The 26,233-nt window shown below is 40.3% G+C and overlaps 1 protein-coding gene across 5 annotated transcripts; it reads left to right on the forward strand.

Moving 5' to 3' along the window:
• Positions 1-1,264: 1,264 nt before the first annotated feature.
• Positions 1,265-24,823, forward strand: LOC113145034 (glutamate receptor-interacting protein 2-like). 5 transcript variants are annotated; one of them, XM_026331348.1, is made up of 25 exons: positions 1,265-1,379; positions 1,745-1,854; positions 4,492-4,572; positions 5,665-5,803; positions 6,635-6,780; positions 7,119-7,202; positions 7,295-7,370; positions 7,920-8,065; positions 10,339-10,486; positions 10,577-10,746; positions 12,727-12,855; positions 13,089-13,250; positions 14,903-15,089; positions 16,646-16,791; positions 16,879-16,959; positions 17,318-17,381; positions 17,775-17,920; positions 18,278-18,422; positions 18,704-18,843; positions 19,266-19,448; positions 19,539-19,698; positions 20,584-20,698; positions 21,031-21,255; positions 22,499-22,645; positions 23,214-24,823. In XM_026331348.1, exons 2-25 carry the CDS (start codon positions 1,815-1,817, stop codon positions 23,409-23,411), a joined length of 3,258 nt encoding a protein of 1,085 aa, XP_026187133.1. In that variant the 5' UTR covers positions 1,265-1,379; positions 1,745-1,814; the 3' UTR covers positions 23,412-24,823. The 5 variants fall into 5 exon arrangements, with proteins under 5 accessions (XP_026187133.1, XP_026187136.1, XP_026187134.1 ...); XM_026331351.1 differs by having other exon boundaries at positions 5,668-5,803; XM_026331349.1 differs by having other exon boundaries at positions 1,266-1,379; positions 1,699-1,854.
• Positions 24,824-26,233: the final 1,410 nt, after the last annotated feature.

Consider the following 26,233-nt stretch of genomic DNA (forward strand, 5'->3'; position numbering starts at 1 on the left):
CACCCACTCAGTCCGTTGAAGCTGAAAAATGTGGGGTTGGTTTTCACTGAAATTTTTAATAGTGAAGATGGAGAAATTTACAAACTACGTACTTAAAAAGACCTAGACAATTCTCTTCTGTACAGTCCTGCACCTTTTCAGTCTTTTCCATTTCTGCCTTTCTGTGCTGATTTCTACAGACTAGAGAAAGCACAGAACAGTCCATTTTTACATAACCCAGCGTTTGCCGCCCTGTTCCCTGAGGTTTTTATCACTCCAGCACACAGCTACATCTCCCCATTCTCTTTATGCTGTTGGAAATTAATTAGTCTCGCTCTGAAAGACTACATCGTCTCACGCTGGGATATTAAGGACAAAAGTCTCAGAGGAAATTATCTACATCGAAGAGTATTGTGTCCACTGGAACACCTGACTAATTAGGCTCCATGCAACAGTGCATAGAAACCTGGCAACATTTGTTTGCGATCGCTTTACACGTGTTAAACAGGCAACTGTAGAATAGAAGGTACAAATTCATCCTGAGTTTCTAATTGCTTTTTGTTTGCTTGTTCTTCTTGGGGGGAGTGTGTGTGGTTTTGCTGGCATTCTCTCAATGATGGAAGCAATTTGTCTACATGTTTAAAACAAATGAGGCAGACAAGGATCAGAGGGTATTCCAGTTGGAGCTGTTGTTGCTGTGGTGGTTGCAGTGGGGTTCAGCAAGTGACAGGCGTTGAAGCTTGTATCATGACAAATGGTCAGACAGGTTCACACAATTTCTCAAATTATTTTCATGTGACCACAGTCTGGAGCTGTCCCCACAGCTCTGTGCTCAACAACTGTAGAGTAAGTTGAATGATTATCAGCTGTTAGTCATGTTCTAAAACAGGCAGCTGTTCAGCACAGGAATTTTGTATATGCCTTTCCTTTTACATGCTTGTGTGTATGTGTGTGTGTGTGTGTGCGTGTGTGTGTGTGTGTGTGTGAGATACTACCATTGTGTAGATAGAAGCTCTGTAAAATGGGCGCCATCTCTATGTGAGAAAAACGTGATACCGCACAGAGCTCAGTCTGACAATGAATATGCAGGTGTTAATTGTGCTAAGAGTCGTGTGTGGTGTGTGTGCAGTTTTGTCATGTCTAATCTTAGTTTGCGTATGTGTGTATGTGTGGGTGGCTGGTTTTGAAAATGTGTTTGAGTTGGTGGGAAATGTGTGTGTGTTTGTGTGTGCTGAGGGAGGGAGTGACTATCGTGTGTGCCTGCCTCACTGAACCCCTCTGGCAGAGGGAGAGAGAGCAAACACACTCTAGCTCTGTATGAGAGAGAGGGGGTATGTGTGAGCTCATGTGAATGTATGAACGAGGGATGATAAATCCTCTGGAAAAAGGAGAAACGATTAGTAAGTATAGCTCAAAAATGGAACCACAGCAAGATGGCAAGAAAAGGACATGAAGCATTTCTCTCTCTGCTGTGGATTTTATAGAAAGAGTTTAGTTGATGCATATTTTTGAAGACTGAGAAAAACAGTTCAATGCTGACATCTTCTTATCACCAGGTTTAAAATAGATAAGCAAAGTAGATACATCTGAGGATCAGAATTTACCCTGTGGATCCCCAGACTACACTTGGTTTTACAAAGAGTGACAGGGGTTAAGCAAATGTTAGATAGAGAAAAGGAATGAAGAAGCCAACATGGTGTTTCTGTTTTATCTGAGCAGCTGAGATTCTCAGCTCGCTCTCTCTGGTCGCCTACTTTTACCTCAGCTTTCCTTCCGCTACTGGAGATCACCAAGGTTACTTCCCAAAGGGTGGCCGCGCTGACTGACCTACAGCCATGCTGTGTGGTCTGAGGAGAGACACCAAGAACAGCATTGGTAAGAGCACCGCTCTTTGATCTTTACAATGCAGAATGAAGAGGGTCAGCTCAGCTGGTGGGATTTAGAGCAGGATCACCCGGCTCATTTACTAACCTGCAGAGAGCTGCTTCTGTCTTACATGGACTCATGTTAGGGGCAACTATAACAAGTTTGTAACCCCTGTTATCTAAATGGAAATATTTTAATTCATACTTATTAACTAGATTTTGGAGATGGGATGTATTACCCCCTGTTGAATCATTACGCTGCATTAATTATAGCAGTGGTATATACTGAGATAGATTAAAATAACAGTGGACTGTTATTTTATACCATACCATCCTGCCATGTGTAATTGGGGCAGATACAGCAATCTAAACTGGGTCTGGCTGGACCCAGTTATAAATAAAGTTTAACATCTGAAAATAGCATTATGATTTCATTGTCATTGTCAGTGCTGCCCCCATATTTAACCTACATTCTGATTGGTTATTAGATGGATGGCATACAGTGCCCTGAATAGAATAAGGAGTTAATTAACTCACCACATATTTACTGGAGAGTATTTTATTTTAGTCCTTTCCTTTTTAGTTATTGGCTCAGAGATAAGGATTAGAAGAGCAGATTTTCCCAATAGCTGGTTCATTGTTGCTGCTGTTATTAATTAGCTCCACCCTGAACCAAATCTGCCCATTAGGGTGAGTGATGGTTATTTTAAGCTGGAGGAGGATGGCTGGGGGCTGACTTGATGGTATAGTAGCATTCAGTCACGTGCAGCGCATTGGGTCTGCGTAACCCAGAGCTAGTGTTGCCTTTTGACTGCAATGACAGCTGCTGGACTGTCAGGGCCCTCAGGAACCCACATGGTTGCAAGGCTTTTGCCCAGCCTAATGTGTTTGTGATGTGTCACTCACTTTTTGAGTATGTATGTTTGTGCCTCACAGCTACTGGATAGGATGTTTGTGCAAGGATGTGTGTTAATTAGTGTGAAATACCACATTATGCATATGTTTGTTCTATACCTCACTAAACATGCAAGTCACTTAAAGATAGGTCTGGATTTAGGATCTTCCATGGGCACAAGAAGGCTGAATTTTCTTTTGTACTCCTCATATCCAGGGCCTGCTCAAAAGTTTTAGAGAGCTGACAAAAAATCTGTGCCTCTCAGCTGTCTAAAGGCCTCAGCCTCAGTAGGGCAGATGTGGAGACGTGATGTGAACAGAGAGAAGGGAGTGGGTTTGATGCCCTTCAAATAACTCGCTTTCCCCCATTCAGTCTTCAGCACAGATAAAATAGAAAGACAGATCAGAATAACCGAAGTGTCATTTATCATGTCAAACTTATGTTTGGCCTAAGATGTTACCTTTTAAATGATGACAGGTCTTATTTCAACTGCTCAAACTGAAGCATATCCTGCTGCTGTTGATACCTGCTGGTTTGTAGCAGGTTTGTTAAACTGCAACTTAATTTACTTACAACTTACTTCGGTACTTTTCAAAAGAAAAGTTAAAAATTCGATGGAGTTATGAAGAAATGTAATTTTTAGTTCTAACAGATTTATGACCTTAATTTGGATGAACCTTTGATGAAAGTTGCAGTAATTGACATTAAGGGCTATAAAGTACCTTAACTGACTGTAACTCCTGGTGATGAACAGCATCACTACAGTAACTTTTTCTCGATTTTACACCACCAACAATCAGCTGTCCCTTTCATCTCATTCAATTCTCCTTCCTCACAGTTTGAAAACCTCTGAGTTGTAGGTTTTGACTAAAGCATATTAGAAAATGTAATTTTGATGTGACTTCAAGGTGCCTGTCTATGTAAGATACTAACATACCCTCTCCACTCTTATAAAGAGAACTTGGCACAGCTCTTCTTTAGGTTTGAAATGTGATGTTCAGTGATTGTGCTGGACATCAGAAAAGGTAATCCAGAGTGGACAGGATTAGAGATGTGCCAAGTGAGTTTCCTCATCACTGTGACTGCTGACATGTTTGCATGGCTGCATTGAGGTTCAGATGACTGGGCAGTGCCTATGCTATTCTGAGGCCACCCCAGTGCTGTGTCAGAATCAGGTCCCAATGTGGGTAAAAAAAAAAAAAAAAACAGACACATTTCCCCTGCAGAGCACGCTGAACATTTCCCGACTTTCTGTAGCAGCTGCTGTAAATTACATAAAAATGATGATTTTCTCTCTGTGCCCAAGCAGTCCATTAACTGCATGCTGTTCCTCCAGGAAGCTTCCAATGCTTTAATAGTCACATACATCTAACTCGACACAAAGTATTCTCATATTAAATTAATGGTTTTTTGAGGGTTTTTGCTGCAGACAGACCAATTTTAATTTAAACTCTTGACCGTTTTATAGGATTGTTGTGGAAGCAGAGTGAAGTAACCCCCCAGGTTACTCAGTTCAGTTTGATCATTTTGTTTCAGTTCATGTCTAACCTATGGATGTGCCTCTTAGCTTACTGTTTCCCTCCAAGACCCTTAAGATAAACCCAGGGTTTAGTTCAAGATATGAAAGTGTAGCCAGCTGTCAAGATGTGCAGTGGAGGGTTCTGTTTATTAGGTCTTCTGCTGTGTAGTTTCTCTACACATCACCATAGTGTTTCAAAACAGCATATCCAGACCTCCCTGCTGTCTCCTCAGATGAAGGACCATACTCAAAAGGGAGCAAGGAGTTCGGGGCAACTGACCAATCACATTCATCCAGGAGGCGCAGCCTTTCAGGTACAATACAGTCAAACCTGACTTTGCCTCATTTTGTTTTCTATCTGTTGTCTGATTCATACTGCATCCAATTCTTCTAAACAAAGAAGGAACAGCATGCAGCTGACTAAGATTTTTGTCTGTGTGTGTATGTGGAATGGGTGGCATGGTTATGAAGTGGTTAGCACTGTCACCTCACAACAGGAAAGTTCTGGGTTTGGATCCCGTTTGACCCAGGGTCCTTTTTGTGAAGAGTTTGCATGTTCTCCTCGTGTCTGTGTGGGTTTTTCTCTAGGTTCTCCAGCTGGCTCCAACAGTCCAAAGGCATGCAGGATTGGTTTAGGGTAAATGGCGACTGTGTGGGTGAATGCCTGTGGGTGCAAATGTGAGTGTCAGCCCTGTGATAGACTAGTGATCTATCCAGGATGTACCCCACCTCTCACTCAGTGTCTGCTGGGATTGGCTCCAGTGCCCCTGCAACCCTGAACGTACCAAGATAAGGGGTAGATAATGGAAAGATGAATATGTGGGGTCATGCATCTGCTGTGTTTTGCTTGATGTTGCACTGTTTTGAATGCTTAGATAAGATGAAAAAAATGCTTGTTTGGTATACCTGTCATTGGTACTAAACTGCACTTAGTAGACCTCATGTAGAGTGATTCTATCAGCACAGCATAACACAGACCACAAGACAGAATGAGTCCTCTGATGACACTATATAACCACATTTCCATCAGACTTAATGTCAAACCCATTTTCATTCACTTAAGAATTCAGTTGGATAGAATTTTACTATATGGGTCTGAAACAATACTCAATACTAAATACTATGTATTGCATTTCTTTGTAGTACCAGTGTTTAGAATTGGTTTAATAAAACAACTCCATCCTCCTCCTCCTCTTTCTGACACTGTCATAATGATTCACTGAGATGAGAGGTTGATGGACCAAGGAAAGGACATGAAAGCGACAAAATAAAGTATGTGGTTGTGTGTCAGTCAACATTACAGTGAAATATTCAAGAAAGAAATGTGATGCATCTCAGACAGGGTGATCCTGTCAAACAGATACTAGTGCTGACTGCGAATCTGTGCCTATGTCTGCATCTGTCAGCAGAAGAGTACCGAGGAGTGACCACAGTGGACCTAATGAAAAGGGAAGGCAGCAGCCTCGGGCTCACCATCTCCGGAGGGTCTGATAAGGATGGCAAGCCCAGAGTGTCAAACCTACGGCCAGGTGGGCTAGCTGCCAGGTGAGATCTCTGCTCTGTGATGTGGTTAAAATCTGGCAACCACACAAAGCTGTCTAGACTTGTTATTCTGCTTCCACAAGCATGCACATGTTGCAAAGTTACACCAGCTCGCTCTAACTGTGGCCGTTAGGTCACCATGATGCTGACCCACAGAAAAATACCCAACAGGGCTTATTTTTAGGTAAAGTAAAGAAGACATGATCATATGTTAAAATTTAGATCTTAATTTAATATGTTTTTTTTATCATTTTATGCTTAAGTCACTGTATAGTGGCAATTATTATTGTGAGCTTTTTTAAGGCTTGAAATGTATTTTCCCTAACAGACAAAATTGTTAAAGTAATTTTCCTCAACATCAACCTCATGAAAGGAAAATGTAGTGAAAGACTCACGTTTCATGATGATTAAGCAACGTGTGACTGAAGACACACACACACACACACACACACACACACACACACACACACACACACACACACACACACACACACACACACACACACACTGCTTGGTAAGAATGACACAGCCCCTCTGAAAATGTCTTGGCCACTGCTTGTCAAGTCCATGGAGGTTTAAAAACAGACACTGTACTAATTCATTAAAGCACAGTTGAGTTCATGCTTGTTAATTTAGTGGGTGGAGAGACACTTAGACAGACACAAAAAACAGATTGGACTGGATGACAGGCCGGTCAGCCCTGCAGGTTAAGACATCTCTCTGTCTGCTGTCAGTGCTGATTGGTAGCACTAGTAAATATATATGTATATATATATATATATTTAGATGCAGAGCGTTTGTTAATCCTGGTGGTCTGTCTGTCACTTTCCACAGGAGTGACCAGCTGAATGTAGGAGACTACATCAAATCAGTGAATGGCATTAACCTGTCAAAGCTTCGCCATGATGAGATTATTAGCCTGCTGAAGAACATCGGGGAACGAGTGGTGCTGGAGGTGGAGTACGAGCTGCCTCCATTCGGTAGGTGAAGTCTGGTGAAATACCCTGATTTTGTGATTTGCAGGTCAAAACAGAGAATGTCTAGATTTCTAGGTTTAAATTGGGCTTACTTTGTTTGAAAGGTTTTTTGTACACCTCTAAGTTACATAAAACTGTCATTTTCATTTATAGATTTTAAAGCTTATCTTCAGATACAGAGAATTAATTTTCCCATTGACATGAATTACAGCATGATCAGGCACTTATGGCATGCAGATGACACTAAAATCACATTTTTGTGAAAGCCTTTCCTTTGTAAACATTTCTTTTTAAATTATAGTTATAATTTTCTGAATATGTCATTTTCTTACTACTCATAGTCCAGACACCATCAGGAGTCATAACCAAAACCATTGAAGTGTGTTTACACAAGGAAGGAAACAGCTTTGGATTTGTTATGAGAGGTGGGTTGATGTTTTCTTTATAAACCTAACCGGAAAAAATAATTAACTTTAGCTTTTAGCAATAATTTATCCTTTTTGTTTTGGGTTTTTAGGAGGTTTCCATGAAGACTGGCGCAGGTCTCGTCCTTTAGTGGTTACCTATGTCAGACCCGGGGGACCTGCTGACAGGTGAGGACATGGACTTTTGTGTGCGTATATACAACTATAGCTATTTATTTGGCTTGTGTGTTCCATATAATGCCTATATTGATTTATAGCCTAATGGGTATGTGTTTTACTAATTGCCTCATATTTTGTCTATGAAAATATTAGTCTGACACTTATATGGAAGAAAACTTTAAAAATTAATGCATTTGAAGCATTTACAATCAACATTTTATGTGCATATTATTATTTCTTTTGCCTTAGTGTGTTCTCAGTACACTGCACAAAACTGACTCTCTTCAAAGCAAAAGGGCACTGCTCATCCCTAGGCTAATACAACATTGCACTTTTCCACATGAAAAATGAAAGTACCCAAATACTGGAGCAAACATAATTCACCATCAAAGACTTTACAGCCGTTTATCTGATTTATCCTTCATCTTCATCTTACCTGGGATTACCACTCATGTGGAACTGTTTAATGATGTACTGTGACTGGTGCTTCAAGGCTTGTATGGCCAGTCATATTTATTCTTTTTTTTTTTTTCTCTTTCTTCTTTTGTGATTCTTCAGAGAGGGCACTTTGAAGGCAGGAGACCGAGTACTGAGCATAGATGGGATGCCTTTAAACAGAGAGAAGCACGCTGAAGCTTTGACCATGCTGATGCAGAGCGGTCAGGAAGCTCTGTTCCTGATAGAGTATGACGTCTCTGTCATGGGTGAGCACACACACACACACACACTAACACAGGGAATATGTGGTAGCATGTTAGGGCAGCATTGCTCTGAGGGTAAATAATGTGGCTGTTTGGCTCTGTGGATATGAGGTGGTTGAGACCCCACCAGGGGAGTCACATGGGCCTGAGAGCACACTTCAACAAGGAAAGGGTATATGGATGTTATTTTGCATTTTATCATTATGTGTAGTTCTTTCTTCTCTCCTGAATCATATGGTAGGTTTAGTCTTCTTAAGACGTGTATGACGTCTCTGTACCAGAATAATTGCGGTACTTGACTGCTTGACTATATTTTTTCGGGCAGAGAATGTCACTCAGGACAACTTTCAGGAACAGTCTTTTTAGACAAGGATTTTTTTTAACATGACCTCAATAAAACAAGGTTGGACATGAGCAATAGAGAAACATTTTATGTCCCCAAGCCCTGATGATGCTACATATTTTAAGGGACAAGATGACAAATCTTCAGTGCAGTGCATTAAAGAGGCACTCCAGCAATTTAGTATTGCATGGGTCAAACTATAAAAAAGTTGGACCTTGTGGGAGTGTGCCTGTCTGGCTCAGAAGAGAAACGACTGAAGTCCTTTTCAATCTTTTGCATCAACAATAAAACATTCAGGGCAATAAATAAACTGATAAACAATGGAGAGGGTACCTATCTTTTACCAGCTTAAATATTTCCAAAAGGTCAACTGGGATTCAAACTCAGAACCTTCTTGCTGTGAGGCAACAGTGTCAACACCCCTCCACCATGCCACCCCTTCAGGGTCCATATTCTTTTATTAAACCGTAAGCTTGGCTTCTCTTCCCTTAAAAAAAATCACAGTCCTTGATGTGCCTCAAAATACACAATTATCCCCACAGTGATGATAAAATGTCATGTGATCAAAGCTGATACCACATTTGTTCAGGTCATTTTGGATCCACTTATTGTACATACTGAGACACAGTCCTGAGTAGACCTGTGATATCCTTTATAAGTGAGCACCAAACAGACAAAATTGGTGTAAAATTGGTGGATGCCAAATTGTGGATGCAACACAGTACAGTAAACATATGTGCATATCAGTATCATGTCAAGCAATTTAGCCAGTACCATTGTTCTTCCTATATATTGTTTCTTTAGGCCATTTTGACACAGACCTACTGTGGTAATACAGAGTGAATCATATCAAAATATCTGCAACCTCTGGGCCAGAATGTAGCAAAATATGTCATAAAACGCAGGAGCTCGCTACATAACTAAAAGCCTGATTATAACATGGTGACTAATTCTCAAGATTGCACACTTTCCAGTGGTCTGTGAAAATGGGCTAGGTCACCCAGGACAGTTGGCACACATTATCTTTCTGCGTGCAGAAATTTAGGATTCAGACTTCCTGCCTTCTGGTTACACACCACAAATGTTTAAGCCCCTTCACTGAAACATGGTAACAATACTGAAAACACTTGAAGCAACTATCACATGTATACTGTATGCAAACTGAGCAGGACAGCACTTTATTTGTCCTTCAGAAGACCATCACACACTGTAAACCCCAACCTCCAGTTTATAACTGCATCCAAAATACCATGTCCCATTATCATGTGTTGGTCACTGTGTAAAATTGACAGTAAACAACAACATCCAATTTTTCAGTGAGACTTTGAAGTCAAATACCCTCATCAGTCAACTGAAAATTTGGTTATGCAAACTTACCTCTCTGTCTGACACCAGTGTCTAAACAAAGGACATGAATGAAAAATTTGTTAAGGGATTTGTTTAAAGTGGAGCTTAACAAAACTGGGTATTACCAACTTGAAACCAGAAACGTAATGAAACTGACTAATAGACCCCAATCCTAGTTGTATCTGTTATCTCTGTATGATAAGGTCCATGAAAAAAATAAGGATTAACATGTTCCTGAAAGAATCTGAAACTATAAAATAAATAACAATAAAATCAGATCAAATAAAAAAACACAAAATAGTATGTTTATAAATGTGATTGAGAGTAATATAAACCATTAGAGCAGCAAGAAGACTTGACTAATATGAATTGAAGACTGAGGAAATGAACTGTGAGTTTGAGAACCGCACTGAATGCCTTGCATTCAGTAACTGTGACTCGGTAACTAATATAAAGTATAACAATGTAGATATGAACTCAGTGGGCCCACATGTGAAGTTCAAGATTGTAAATGATGTATGTTGTGTTCTTGTTTTTAGATGCATAGAGTAATCTTGTTGGTGTCTGTCATTAAAATCTGTTTCAGAGGCAGTGCAGCAAGCCTCGGGCCCTCTGCTGGTGGAAATAGTGAAAGGTTCTTCTTCCACCCTGGGGATCAGCCTCACAACAACAATATACAGAGGCAAACAAGTTATTATTATTGACAAGATAAAGCCAGCCAGCGTGGTGGAAAGGTGAAAAAGGTTTTAGTAGTTTACTGCTCTAGAGACATTTTCTTAACAGAAACCTTCCTGACACAAGCCAATCCTGTTTCACCCTCACAGGTGTGGAGCCCTGCACATAGGTGACATCCTCCTGGCCATCGATGGGACCAGCACAGAGCACTGCTCCCTGATGGAGGCCACGCAGCTTGTAGCCAACACTTCAGAAACTGTCAAACTAGAGATTCTTCCAGCCAGTCAGAGCAAACTTCCTGTCAGGCCACAAGACACAGGTATGTCCTGCAGGTGACGCAAAAAGTCCATGGAGACACTGCATCATGAAAATGACCTGTTTCTGTCCAACCAAATGTCAAAAAACTCAAACTATTACATTTACAACATCTTTAATATCTTTTCTAATGATAATTGCCATTAGGGATTAATCTGCTAAATATTTCAATGGATTATCTAAAGTGGGCCTGCGCTCACAATGCCTGTTTGCTCAATTAATAAACCAAACTTTATAATAATGAAAGAAAAAAACAAAATTAACTATCAAAAGGAAATGCATCAAATTCTTATATCCAAGACTGCAGAACCAGAAAATGACACTTTGCATAAATATTGAGTTGAAGATTTATCAGCTGCCAATCAACTTTCTGCTAGTGATTGATCAGTTGACAAATCCTTTCAGTTACACTTGTCTGTACTGACAGGTACTTTAATTTATAACAAAACATCACTTTTTAAGCTCTTTATATGTTTTGTATGTAAAAATCTTCCATTGAAAATGAATAGTGACTAAATGTGTCAAAGAAATATAAAATAATGAAAAGTATAAAGACACACTGTAATTTGTAGTTTGTAGTATGCTCGAGTGCAAGTACCTCAAATTTGTACCGAAGTACTTGAGTGATTGTAATGATACATACCCCTATGGCTAAAGACACAAATAAATAATTTAATAGCCTGTTCTGAGAAATACTTCGTCTCATTTCAAAGTACAGCACAGGCATCACTTACATACAAAATTACAGACATATATCTTGTCTTTCAAATTTTCAGTTCAACAATGATTTACTACTTGAATATTGCATGGTGAAATTATCATAAGATTATTTTTTTACAGCTCCTTTTCCCCCAAGGATAAGTCATGATTATAAGATGCAATTTGTCTAATCTCCTCTTGGGATTTAATAAAACTGATACAGCCACTAAGAGATTAGGAGTTAATGTTTCTTTCCACCAGCACAGACTGAAAACACCATTTCTAGGAGCGCTTCCCCTAGGTGATCTTAACATAAGCCAGCCGAGCCAGAGCTTTACAGGTTTCACCAATAGGAGGCTGTTCTGCTTTTATTATGATTACACATGGTTTGATTTAACTAGGTTTTGTGAGTTTGGCACATCCAAGGCGCTACTGTAGTTATCCATGTTTCTAGCAAATCCTCCACCCATCCAAGCTGTCAGATTAGACCCCTGCAAATGAAGCAGTGAGGATAACTGTAACATCAGTGACAAATTTAGCTGTAAAAGAAAGTTAATTATGAAGGTGTGTGTCAAACAGAAGGTCAGTGATTTTCCTTTGAATGCTTCAGGAAAACTGTTTGACTGAATGCACTTTGTAACACGGGCTTTAACATGAGGATAAGATGTCTCTCAGAATTAACAATCTCTGGTCTTCATTTTACTGAAAGTTGGAAAAGTCAATGTAAATGAAATAATAAAACAACAAGGATATGAAAGATTAAAAGAAAGATTCCAAAACATTTAGACCAAAGTGTCTGTCAATCCGATGCCCAGACACATCCTGCATCATCAACAATCTGGCTTTCAGCTGTGCCCAATCAAGGTCAATGGCCCATATCACTGATCACAGCCTGTGCTCAACTTACTCAGTGTTGTTGCACCTTCAGGCTCTTTTGAAAATGAAATTATCAAAATGATCTCCAGTTTGCCCTCAGCTTTTTGGAAGCTTGCAAGCAGAAGTAAGATTTTTTTTTTAAGATCCTGTACCACTTCCCATTCAGCTCTGATTCTCAGATCTTCATCAAAATACATTAAACCACAGGATTTAATCTAGTGTAGCGTGACGAAAACATTAAATATCAATTACTCCGCTCTGAATTATCCTCCAGGCGCTACGTGGTGTGGTACAAATTTAGATGTGGGAATGGGAGTGTGATTTTTATGGGTAGAATTTAGAAAAATGTACGGCAGAGGAGGGGATATGGTTTTCTAAATGGATGTGTTTTGCCTCCCTGGTGCTGCAGTAAAAGTGCTGAAGAGCAACCATCATCACTGGGACCAAAGCAGCAGCTACTGCCATCCCCCACATGCCAGCCACAGCAAGACATGGAGCAGCCCAAGCCACCCACACAACCAGCAGGACCACTGCAAATGTAAGTTATCACTTGTGACAGCACTGCTGCTGGCGAGACACCATAGCAGGAGGAGCATTTGTTAAATCTTTTTCCAAGAGGTTTACTCCAACACTGTTACCGCATTTCTTATTTTTGTTGCATGTTCCCATGAGTGCTGCTGCTGCTGTGGATGTGATTAAACTGTCATGGTGATGTGGTTTCTCCTTACTGCACCATCCTTTTGATTCATGCAGTGCTATGTCTCCTTTCAGCTCTGGTGAGTGGTGGCTTCTCTCCTTCCTCCACAGCCACCTCAGGCTTCAGCAGCCAGGGTAGCAGCACACTGCCCTGCCCCATCCCTCCAATCGTTCCTACCAGCCCCCGCAGCTCAACCAGCAAGAGGAGGAACAGGAAGAAGGACCACAAGAGCTCACGTATGACAAACCGCATGCCTTCTTTTCCTTCTTATTAAAGGCTCATTTCGGGCAGTTTACAAATAAACACTTCCTCATTAGTTTTTAGTATTGTGTGCAGGTAGTCTTTGTTTTTTGTTTTTTTTAATGTCCTCATGTGAGTGATTTTCTCTGCTGCCAATTTATTAGGTACTTCTAACCAAAGCTAATGTTTCTCATGGCTTTTGTTATTTTGTCTACTTCATTTACATAAATAAACACATCTCTGTATAAGGCAAAATGTAATGAACTGCATGACACACAGCAGCCTCCTAAAATGATCATAGTTGAATCATGTCTAAAACAGTTTCAATAAAAATAATGAAGTCTTATAGTATAAATGTAAGTCTTTAGTCACAAACCTAACACCACACAGCAAAGACATTTGTTTCAGTTTTCCATTTCGAAAGCAGGTCCAAAGCTTTTATTTCTGCTCAGAGGAGAGAGGGGGGCACTCTTAGGAGCCATGAGTGAGGATTCACAAGACCATCCTTCACAGACATCTTTTAATGGTCTGTCTCTGCCCTTTATTAGAAATCTGTGAGTGATTGGACAACACAGCTATTTTTAAAATGATTTATTTAACTTTAACCAGGAAATAAACTCTGAGATTAAAAACCTATTTGTGTGTCCTGACCAAGACAGCAGCATTACAGAGATCAGTTACAAAAAGACATAACTATTCACCCATACAATAAAGCACAGTGCAAAACATATGACTAAAACATCACAATAAAACATACATGCAATACAAGGTACCAACAAGTGTAGTCTGCAGTGTTCCTAAAGCATCCATCAGTTAAAACATCTACAGCCAGAATTTCCAATTAAGTTATGCAATCTTTCTTTGAATGTATTTAATGAGACCAGCTCCTTTAATTTCAGATTGATATGCAGACTATTCCAGGCCGAGGGCTTTTATTCACAATCTTGTGATTGAAGACTGTAATTATTTGAGTTCTGACATGTAAAAACCTGAAGATACCTTTGGTCAGATATGAAACCAGTCTGACCTTAAAATTATCATTTTCAGATCAGTAGGAATGATGTGTAACATGACCATGAAAGCTTTTGTTTACTTTTATGACTATGGTCAACCAATGAGGATTGGGCCATTCAATTACTTATTACTGTCTTTCATTCACTGGTGGATTTGAATGCTTCAGCCCATTTACTTCAAGTGGCTTGCACTTACAGCAGAGCTAAGCATCTTAGTAAACTGATGTGTGTGAGACATTTTAATGCATGTTTTTGAAAAATAATTATAATTCTTACAAGACTCAAGTGGAACATTTTATATGACTGGTTTACATGAGTCAATGTTTTTGGTGCAATTTAAGTGAACTGACCCTTTTAAAATATTGCAGCAGAGCTGTTCACACACTTATGCCTCCTCACTGTGTGAACAGATTTTGACCGATTACTAACGTGGACATGATGATAATGTAAACTCTGCTCAGTGACTCATTCCCTTTCCACTCCCATGATGTCTCTGTGGGTGCATGTCTCTTCCTCTTACCCTCCTGCATTTTTTTCTCTTTTGTCTCACACAATCCTGCTCTTGTTACGTTTATCAGCCCCTTTCTCTACTGATCTCTCTCTCTGTGTCCTTTCCCTTTCCTTCTTTCCCTCAGTATCTCTGGCATCCAGTTCTGTTGGCCCGGGGGGTCAGGTTTTTCATGTGGAAACGAGTGAGATTGTCCTGAGGGGGGATCCGCTCACAGGTTTTGGGATCCAGCTGCAGGGGGGTGTCTTTGCCACAGAAACTCTGTCCGTTCCTCCAGTCATCCGCTTTATTGAGCCTGACAGCCCAGCTGAAAGGTAACGTGCTGAGACACCTAACAAGTAAACAAATATCATATAGTCACCTTGAACTAGAGAGCCTTAGTGCTAGTCATTCAGCCTGGCAATGAAATAGCACATGTAAATAGTCTAATTTTAGCCTGGTGTCTCAATGACATTTTGTCTAAAGGCAGGATCATTGGCGCTGCGTTTGTCTAATGTAGCAGTGATTCCAAAACTAGACCCACTGAATGAGTCAGAAGATAAATTTGAGTGGTCACATCTGTGTAAAGTTTTGCCTATTATTTTAGTCTTTTGATCTAATCATAAGTAAATGTTCACTTATTGGCACATGGTGCCATAGGTAATGATGGTTACGTCATCTGTGTATGCAGTTATGGGTGATAAGTGCTGTTCTGATTGAAGCCTCTCTCATCCTATGACCCATTTAGATGCCCCAATAATAACTTCTATAACCATGGTAAAAATAAGTATTGCCATGCTGTAGTAAACTGTGTAACCCCAACAAGCCTCCACAAAAAATACATCATGTCTGGAGAATTTTTATATAGCCTGGAGGACAAGGCTTCAGGCCCAGGGTCTGATGCTAAACTTGCTTGCCTAACTACCATTTCCACTTTTTTAAATTTTTTTTTTTAAAGTTGGAGCTTTAACGTCCACTGGGTGGGGGGCATATGTAGCGGTAAATTCTATACCCAGCACCCATCTTAATACGAACCTTTTCTAGGTAAAATTCTAGTTCCCTCTTAGTCACTGAAATTGCAACTTTTCTTCATACAAAATAGTTTGGGTAGTCCCCCCCCCGCCAAACACTGGTATGTATTGTATTGATCAAGACTACGTGTTAGTCTAATTAACACACAGCTCTAATCAGGCCAGTGCATAGTATCTGTCCTTGTCTGGCAAGATTAATGATGGTGTCTGTGCTGGCAGCCCAGGGCCGTCTCCCTAGGGTCTTGTAACATGATTAGTCCAGAAGCAGTTGGACAGGAGTGACTCAAGCACAACATCTGACTGTATGTTGGTGTCTCAGCCTCCACACAAGGTTAATGAACAGCACCGGTTAGTGAATTAATATCAGCTGACAGTGCTTCAGTGTTTGCCCTCACAATTAGTGGTATGATTAAATGTGTCATGTGTTTATTTCCTTTCGCATGTATACAATTTCTCGCTGAGGTGTTTTTCAACCTGAAATAAGGTCAATTTAAAAGTGTTTACATCAAGCCTGGGGCTATATTTCATTTTATGGATGGCATTTCAAACATTCAGTCAGTGTGACATGTGGTGTTAAAGTTAATACACTGTGTCACTGGTCAGAATAATTTCACTGAAAGTGTAAATTTGAAAACTTGCTGTTGCTTGTGTGGGAATTTTTCAGCCTCTCAAATGAGAGAAGGTGGTTTTTATCACTTTTAATCAAGTGTGTTTGGGTTTTTAAAACTGTTGGACGGACGGAACAAACAGCTTTATTTCTAAAAAATAAACACGATTTTTATTTAATCCAAGTATCACAACTTTTTCACCAGATATCTACATATTTGAATGATGTATTGTTTTGTTGTTTCTGTGTGTAGATGTGGGTTGCTGCAGGTTGGAGACAGACTGTTGTCCATTAATGGGATCCCAACTGAAGAAGGCACTTTGGAGGAAGCCCACCAGCTGCTCAGAGACTCTGCTCTGGCCAACAAGGTCACAGTGGAGATAGAGTTTGATGTTGCAGGTATCATATAGAAAAGAAAACTCACTTATTGTCAGATCATGAACGATTATATAACCCTGTATATAATTATATTGCTTTAAATCTCAGAGTCAGTGGTTCCCAGCAGTGGCACTTTCCACGTTAAACTACCCAAAAGGAGAGGAGTGGAGCTGGGCATCACCATCAGTGGTGAGTTTTGTTGGCTGTGAGATTGACAGCAGGGGGCAGTGTTGCTCAGTAATACTCCACAGACATCTATACTGTACATCTCCTTTGAACCAGTGTTTTGTGATCCATGAAAATCAGGTTGGCAAAAGCATGAGAGCACATACTTCATTACCACTGAATAAAACTGGCCTGTACCAGCATCCATCATTACCCTTTCTGCTCTAACTAGCTCTGGAGGAAAAAAAGAAAAAACAAATAGGAAGCCAAGTCATGAAACAAAAACAGAACTGTGTGATTTTCAATGTGTGAATATGGATTTATCTTCATATCATGCATCCTAAAATACAAAACACTTAAACCTCTCTTCCTTTTTTTCCAGCAAGTAAGAAACCTGGCAAGCCCCTCATCATCTCTGACATTAGAAAGGGAAGCATAGCACACAGGTAAGTCCTGTCATTTTACAGCATTAATACAAAAACTGTTTGTCAGTACTGGTGCCAGTCGCATTAGTAGGGCGATATTCCTCAGCACTTTAAAGTTCAGGGTGAGCTAGGTTTTCTAGGCTTATGTTAGATTATTCATAAACACCATAAAATAGTCTTGTGAGTCCACTGTGTAATTTAAGCCTAATTGGATTGAGCTGTCAAAACTGGATCAGTAGGGCAGAGCAAATACATTTCAGAAGGGCTCAGTGTTGATTAGGTTGAGGGTGAGGTTACGGTCACCCACACAGATCCCACTGGAACACCAGGCTAATAGGATTCTGACTGAGTCAGAAGGAGCAGCTCACTAGTCCCAGTTAATAGTTGTGATCCTCTTGCTCTTGTGTCCGGTAGAACAGGCACTCTGGAGCCTGGAGACAGGCTGCTGGCCATCGACAATGTACGTCTTGAGAACTGCACCATGGACGACGCCATGCACGTCTTGCAGCAGGCAGAGGACATGGTCAAACTTCGAATCCAAAAGGATGAGGACAACATTGGTACATAAATCACTCACGATATAAAATGTCACTCTAGTATACAAGCAATGATGCAATGTGACTAACTACATTTATTCAAGCTCTGTACTTAAGAATCATTTAGAGGGAGTTGAAATTTATGTGAGTATTTTCCATTTGATGCTTTCAGACGGACCTGCAAATGTTAATTTTTCTTAAGAATTGCTTTTTTTTATTAATTGATTATAAAATATTTACAATAATAATAATTTGCTAACTGCTTAATCAGTCTGTACAATCCTGGTATGTGTACAAATTATTGTACACGTTTTCTAATAAAGTTCACTTCATCTTATAAAATCCTATGCATGGTTTCTACTGTTTCCCCATGTGCTGCAGATGAGTTGGAGATCTCAGGTTCTATAATCTACACAGTTGAGCTGAAAAGATACAATGGACCACTGGGCATCACAATTTCTGGCACAGAGGAGCCCTTTGACCCCATCGTCATTTCTGGCCTTACCAAAAAAGGTCTGGCAGAGAGGTGAGAGAAGGGCAGGGGGTGAGGTGAAGAATGGCAGGTCAAGGAAGTCATTTGAGAAGGTTTTAATAATATGCTAGGACCAGTAAACTGTTTACGGCCCTTTTTGGAAACTTTTTCTCTCTCAAATAAATGAGATGGCAAACAAAGGCCATCTCATCCTTTTCTATTACAAGAAACCTCTTTGTTTCTGCCACTGGGCAGCCTGACAGGTTTCGTAGCGTGCCTGTTGGTACTGTCTGTAATCTGGTATATCTGTCTATTCTTTTCTCATAAACCTGCAGGACTGGAGCCATCCATATTGGGGATCGGGTCCTGGCCATCAATGGGGTCAGTCTAAAAGGAAAGCCATTGAGTGAGGCCATCCACCTCCTGCAGATGGCTGGGGAGTCTGTCACCCTTAAGATCAAGAAACAAGCAGAACGTATGTTTATTTCATTGAATCTCCAACTTTTTTAAAAAAGAGCAACCGGTCAAAAAAGAAAGAGTAGATGGATCATAATGTTATGCGTTATGACCCATTAACATCCACTTTTCTGTTTCAGTTTGTGTTCCATTTGCCTGGGAGATTATTTCTGAGTTGATGCTATTTATTTCCAGACATGTTGGTCAGTAGTTTTAGTCTGTCATTTTTTTCCATTTAATTCCTTCCCAGTGAGTTGCTCATCCATTCTCCTGTGATAAGAACCAGTGTCCAGTTATGTGTTCCATTGTCCTTTGCTGTCATTTGTCGCAGTGGAAGTGATTAAATGTTTTAATCTGGTAAAAAAAAAAAAAAAGAGAGAACGTGCCTTTCTTAGATTTCTCCCTTATTTAATGCTGACATTAGTCACTGTGTCTTCCCAGAGTCCGATGGCCCGCGGCCTCCAGACAGAGAAGCAGGGTTTCTAAGTGACACAGAGGATGAGCTGACAGACTCGCAGAAGACCAGTAAACACTCAGAGATCTACTCTGCCAATGTGCCCAGTATAGACTCTGCCATGAGCTCTTGGGATAGCGCTGCGTTTGATGCAGGCTACAGTAGCCAAGGTGAGGTCCACTGGACACTTGCTATCTTAAAAAAGAGCCATTGTACCCAATTAAACCAGTGGATATTTGGGGCTTTTATTCTCTCTGTAGGGACATACCTCCACAAAGCATCTGATATCCTGCTTAATCCAAATGAATGGAGGCGCACAAAGCACAAGAGTCAAACCAGTTCCAGCTCTGCAGGTTTAGGTCACCACACAGCGCTGTATGATGGGAGATTCACTGAGGACGAGTGGGACAAGATGCCTGGGTAAGTGCACAGGTCTGCCTTTGTCAGTTTTGTCTGAAGTCACTGCAGCTCTAAGTGTTTTTGCTTTTAAAGCAAATAGTACTTTTTTATATAAATCATACTATGTGTTCACACAATGGTAGGAAATTACTCAGGAACTTTACTTTTGATACTTCGTGTTTTCACTTCTGAATATAGACATATTGCTTATAATGGAGTATTTTGAAATTGTTGTATTGACGCTTTCATTGAAGTAAAGGATCTGAGTATTTCCACCACTGTATATATGTAAAAATTTCTTTCTTTTGCTCTTTGGGTTCATTGACAGAGCAAATTACACTCTTTGCATTAGGTGTCTCTTTTATTTTCTGTGGAATGCCTTCATGTATTGTGCTTTTCCAAACTCTACTTTTCTCTTCTTTCTTAGGTATTCTCTCTCTCATCTGCTTTACTAAATGCCCACAAGCTCTTTTGGTGTTTTCACATAGATGCATCTTTTTCTGTCACCCCCCTGTCCAAACCAAAAACGTTTCCTCAGAAAGCACCTAGAGCGCCCAAAGGATACATCAGCCTTCTGTCACTTCACACTTGACTTCTTTTTTTTATTCCCCCTCTGAACTTTTGTGTCACATGATTTTCGATTTTGCTTTTTACTTTTGTTTTTTTTGGGGTGACGTTACTTTTGTAAAATTCAACCATTTTAAAGGCTTTGTCTGATCTGTTGGACCCCTCAGTGTTTGAGCTGCCACAACAGGGAGAATTGACAGTAAACCCTCATTGTGGGATTCTCAAAGGGACTCTCCTGCGTGCAGCCCAAAAACTGCATTTCCCATGCTGCTTTTGTATGCAGCACCGGCTTCCAGAGTGAAGGGCTGCTCTCATGTTGTGGTTCCTGCATTGTCATAGATTTGCCAGCCCCCCTCGTTGCCACGGCACCCTGAACCAGGAAGACAGCTTCTGGTCCCAGGCTCTGCAGGACCTTGAGACCTGCGGGCAGTCAGAGATTCTCAGGAAGCTGGAGGTATGTGTGCTCCTGCTGCCCTTTTTCCTTCTCCCCCTCAATCCACTTCATCCTACTCATGTATTCATAGCCCAGGGCCTAAATCATCATGTCAGATGAAGCATTGGAGTGTAATCTGTTTTTTTTTTTTTAATCTGACAAGACAGGTCGTTCACCTGCTGCCATTTTGACTGAGTAAGGCTTTCATGCAATGGCTCTATCTCTCATCAGGCTCTGTGTAGACTGCCTGAGAGATTATATATGATTGTTTTTGCTTGTTCAAATCAAAGTTGTTTTTCCTCCCCTGTATACATGATACTCTAATAACCTCTTTCATTTTTGTGCTGTTTCAGGCATCCATGACAGGTAGCACTCTTAGTCTCTATCTGGAGGAGACCAAGACCAATGAAGACTCTGTTTTTAGATCTGAAATTAGTCCTATTAAGATGAACACAGTCCGGACTGAGTCTAACAACAAAAGGAACTTGAATATGTCGACTGGGACCAGAGATGTGTCATCCAGGGGCAAAGAAGACCCCAGTGCTATTTTGTCTCCTACAACTCTGGCATTGCATAAGGTAGTTTAGTGATGCTTTACATTACAGACATGTGATAGTATCATTTTAGCATGGAACAGGCACCAATGAAATACATGCTTGGCACCCAGGTATGAGGGATGTAGAGTGAAATGAAACTCTAAGAGTTTTCTAAATAACCCAGTAATTACAGGGGACTATTAGGTTTATGGTGCATTCGCCTCATACGGTTCAAATTGCAATTATGAGCCACCAAGAGGGAAAAGCTGATCAGCCACTGACCTTTAATGTCAGTCAGAGACACTGGGAGTTTCCCGCATATGCACAACTGCTGGAAGTTACAGCAAAATAACATCCAGTATAGTAAGATATGTAACACACAATTCCCCTGTGAGTTGTGAGGTATAATTTACTGTGTCGCAAAAACCCCTTGGTAAAAATTTGATAATTCACTGATCTGTCAGGTGCACTCACAGCTTGATGAATACAGTGTCCCAAAGGATTGGCCCATTACTGCCTCCTTCATTTGACTCGCTGCTTCTGTTGGTGCAGTGTAACTGGTCCCAGTGGATACCTGGCCTGTCTGGACTTGTACTGTGTATGACAAACACACATCACTCATTATACTACATTACCTGAGGTAATGCCTGGTATGCCTTTGTTTTGTTTTATTAGGTGAGAAGAGCAATCCCACGCTCATGTCTGTCTGTTCAGTATCAACCTGGCAGTTTATCTAGACACTGGCCAGGCTCAGTCCAAAGATCATAGAAAATGCTCAGTGTCAATGTGAATGGAAAAACCAAACAAGATAAATGTTTAAAAACGTGTGTTTCTCCCTTTTTTCAGCTAAACAAACCACAAATCATATCCTGGTTCATTTCAGATGTGGAACATACAGATATCCTCCTACAGTCCTATCCTACTACAGTTTGTTGTAGCAGTTTTACGGAGTCCTGCTAGGGCAGTGAAAACAGTCCTACAATGTCATCTGAGCCTCAGGATGGAAAAGAAAGAATCTTTTGATTGCCCTGATTATTAGGATTTAGGAAGAACTGCTGTTTTTTTTTTTTTGTTTTTTTTTACTGTTATTCAGAGCAAATGTCATATCTGGCCCTCAGCTATATTCATTTTCAAATATCTTTAAAATATTTCTCTCAAAAGTTCAATTCAAAATTGCTGGAATACAGCAGTGACATAATCAAAGCTCATGAGTAAAACCCTTTAGGTATTTATGAACCTTTATTGTTATATATATAGTGTATCTCAAAGGCCTCTGTGTTTGCAGGTGACTATAAAGAAGGACCTTGAGAGCCATGACTTTGGCTTTAGTGTATCTGACGGACTCTTGGAGAAAGGTGTCTATGTCAACATGATCCGCCCGGACGGCCCAGCTGACCAGGCAGGCTTAAAACCTTTTGACCGCCTTCTTCAGGTACTCTTCACTCTTATACATCACATCATTCACAGAATATTTATCCACTTTCAACAGTTCAGTTCAGCTTTATTTCCATCATTTAAATGAGAAAATGTCACTGACATTATCTGTCTGGTCAGTATGAAGCTGAAGCCAGAATGCAGTTACCTTAGCTTAGCATAAAGTCTCTAGAAAAACAGAGGGAAACAGTTAGCCTGCAGCTACCAGCATCTCTAAAGTTCAATAATTAGGCCTGTATGCATAAGTAAAAGTCCACCTGTCTTATGTTTATAAGTAATGAAGTATTGTAAGGACATGCTGTTAATGTCTAGTGTTTGTCAATAACCTGAACAAATTATAACATCTCAGAAAATATATTTTCTGTTATTGCAACTTTATAGGTACCCACAGTAGGAGTTAAAATATTTTTTTTATATCTGCTTACACCTACAGTATAGTGTAGACAGATTTAAATGTTTATATAATGCATCTATATTAAATGTATCTCTTGCCAATAAGCAAATTTCCCAATATGGAAAACATGTAGAGTAATTGGTAAATGATTTAACTGCTTGTAATCTTTCAGGTGAACCGTGCGAGGACCAGGGACTTGGACTGCTGTCTAACTGTGCCTCTAATCATGGAGGCTGGTGACAGCCTGGACTTGGTCATTAGCAGGAATCCACTGACAGTAGCAGACACCGGCCTGTTTGACGACTGCGACGACCCCTTAAACTCACTGTTCTGCTTTCCTGAACACAGGACCAACAGTATCGCTCTGTGACCGCAATGACAGACACTAGCTGTTGAAACGCTTTAGTCCTGGGACCTGGGACACAGATGTCACACATGGTTAGTTTGTCACATTGTACCTCTCAGAGAGACCTTCACACTCATGTTCAGAACATACAGCATCCACTCATCTGCACGAACACAAACATCCACTCGTTATGGCCTGAAAGCATCTCTCACTCACAACGTTACAAATGCATGTGTTCACTCTTGCCCAGTTTAGTCACTGTTCACATGACGTAGTTCACAGCACGCTCTGGCTTTCGGGCACATTCCCTGCACCCTTTCCATCTCCAAAGGCAAAGCCACATGCAGGGTTATATAACAGGAGAGTCATAGCTTCAGACGGAGCCAGGATGTCGACACACACACACCCCTCAGTTCTGGAGAGTCCAACACTGCACATACGCACTGCATAAATTTCTTTTTCTATAATGGTCTTCATGTTCTTTTTTAATAACTAACACCACTGGGTGTAGTGGATTTTTTTCGCTTGTATACAAAAGATGCCCATAGAATCCTTCATATGCAAATCAAACACAAAAATTGGCACAGATGGTGTTGGTGGACACCAGGTTCAAGGCACATTGAGTTATTTCAGCAACATCTTGGTTCTCTGCCCTCATTGTCAGTCTCTCATTGTCAGCCCTAGAGAAGGGAATGCACCTCCAAAGAGACACAATGGTCTCTGCTACTTGCCAATATCATCTAGATATTTCAATGCCACAAATGCTTGTGAAGACACTCTACCCTTTGTTAAAAGTGGTGCCCCTTGATGGGTAAATAGTTTCTGAATACTTTTAGAGGGACTCCAGTGTTCAGACATGTGTTCTGGATTTGTTCTTGGGCAAATTTTAAAAACGTTCCAGTTTCACATTGTGCACATTTATTTTGTAACACTGCGTTTGCACATGACCCACATTTCTCTATTATGATCTAAGAGTTAAAACCTGTGTGATATTGCACCATAATAGCTTATAAGATGGTTTGTGGTTTGTCATTGGTGCTTCCATAAATGAATCGCATCCTTTCCCAGATAAGGGATCACATGCCTTTCAGTTTCTGGTGATGAATGAATTTACTTTGCATTTGACTGGACTGATCAGCGGTTTGTTCCTCTGCAGTAGTGGTTTTCCTGCTATTTTCAATAAGCATGTTAAGCATGCACAACACTTGTCCACAGCAAGTAGCTCATTCTCATAACATGAAAATATTGGACTAATGTATGTTTACTCCAGTGGGATCTCTGAGAGTGCTCCCATTTTTATCATGAAATTGTGTCTTTATAGCATTTGTGTAACAATCCTGGCTGCTCAAGCTGCTTCCATAGACATTTGTTTCATTTCATATATTGGCTGATCTGAAGATGTGAGATATATGTGTGCAGCCTTAGAGACTGATTTATCCTGGACAGACTTTTTTCTTTTTTTTTTTTAAATTTGATGCATGTCATCTTGTATAATGAGGCCTATTTTTAGGTTTTATGTTAATTTACCATATTGTAGCGTGTATTTTACTGTATAGCATGGTATGCAGTGCTTTTTTTATTTACTGCACATACATTGTAGTATCTTCATATAAGCTGTGATACTGAATGCAGGGGCACATTTCTTTGGCTAAATTCCACATCTTCCCTGAATATAGCAAGAGTCAGGTCAAAGGAACTTGAAAAATTTGTTGCATTATTTTATTTTTGTTATTTAATTTATTAACTCAAATGTAATTTTTTTTTTATGACATTAAAGTTACAAAAGCAGTTAGTTTGACTCTTGTAAACAGTGTGTTCCATTTGGGTCAGTGTTAGGTTACTCACACTGAGGATGTTGTAATGGAAATCTAATCAAAAGCTGTGCACACATTACCTGGCCTGTGTAATTAATTATCATCTTGAAATTTAATACCTACAATGATATACAGATTCTGGAGGAATGAAACTAAGATCAGCAGAAGCAATTACAAATTTCAAGAGGAAGCCCTAAATAAAGCATATTGAATATTTTTGTAAATACTTGGTGCCTTAGAGGTGCAGTGAGGGGAAAAAAATGACAGTATTCTCCAGAATATAATATATTTCCCAACACGTGACCTAAAACCCCGTGGTACAGTAAGGTATGAAAAATCTCCTGGTTATGAGTGGGAAAAATTCACAGGGCCAGCTGGACAACATACAGTAAGATATATGGGTTATCAATAGTGGGGTCCACTGCCAAATGTAATATTAGGTCAGGACACTTGCAGAGCTTGGGATAAAGACCAATTAATCATTTTAGGGTGTACGGTAACATCCTTAACAGGTTAAATTTTAGCTACCACTAGGAACTGGTAAACATTTGGCTGGTTCCTGATTGATATTACAGTGTCGATTGTTGGCTGTACTGTCACGTAAAAAATCTATTTCTCATTGTCTTTTCAATTGATGTTCAATTTTTATTTTTATTTGTATAGCACCTAATCACAATTCAATCATCTCAAGGTACTTTACGAAAAAGAAAAAGCCCAGCAAACCTTATGAGCAAGCCCTTGGTGACACTGGAGAGGAAAGACTCCCTTTAACGGAAGAAAAAACCTCCAGCAGACCCGGGCTCAGTTTGGGCGGCCAACTGCCTCGACCAGTTGGGGTGAGTGGATAGAGCAGAGAGAAAAGAACAGCAACAATAAACAACAAATACACACTGCAGGTTGGTGGGGCCAGTAACTGCACATCAGCGATATACAGCTCCAGGACCAGGGACACCTGCAGAAGGTACAGAGAGAGAGAGAGAGAGGGAGAGAGCACAAACTAGGGGAGAGAGAGAGCACAAGGTTAGTGACATT

Source organism: Mastacembelus armatus, chromosome 7, assembly GCF_900324485.2.
Source record: "Mastacembelus armatus chromosome 7, fMasArm1.2, whole genome shotgun sequence".
Taxonomy (NCBI): Eukaryota; Metazoa; Chordata; class Actinopteri; order Synbranchiformes; family Mastacembelidae; genus Mastacembelus; species Mastacembelus armatus.

Coding starts and splice junctions, on each gene's coding strand:
- LOC113145034 (XM_026331348.1), top strand. CDS start 1,815: ATGCTGTGTGGTCTGAGGAGAGACACCAAGAACAGCATTG. Junction 15,090..16,645: donor CCTGACAGCCCAGCTGAAAG/GTAACGTGCTGA, acceptor TTCTGTGTGTAG/ATGTGGGTTGCTGCAGGTTG. Junction 21,256..22,498: donor CAACTCTGGCATTGCATAAG/GTAGTTTAGTGA, acceptor CTGTGTTTGCAG/GTGACTATAAAGAAGGACCT.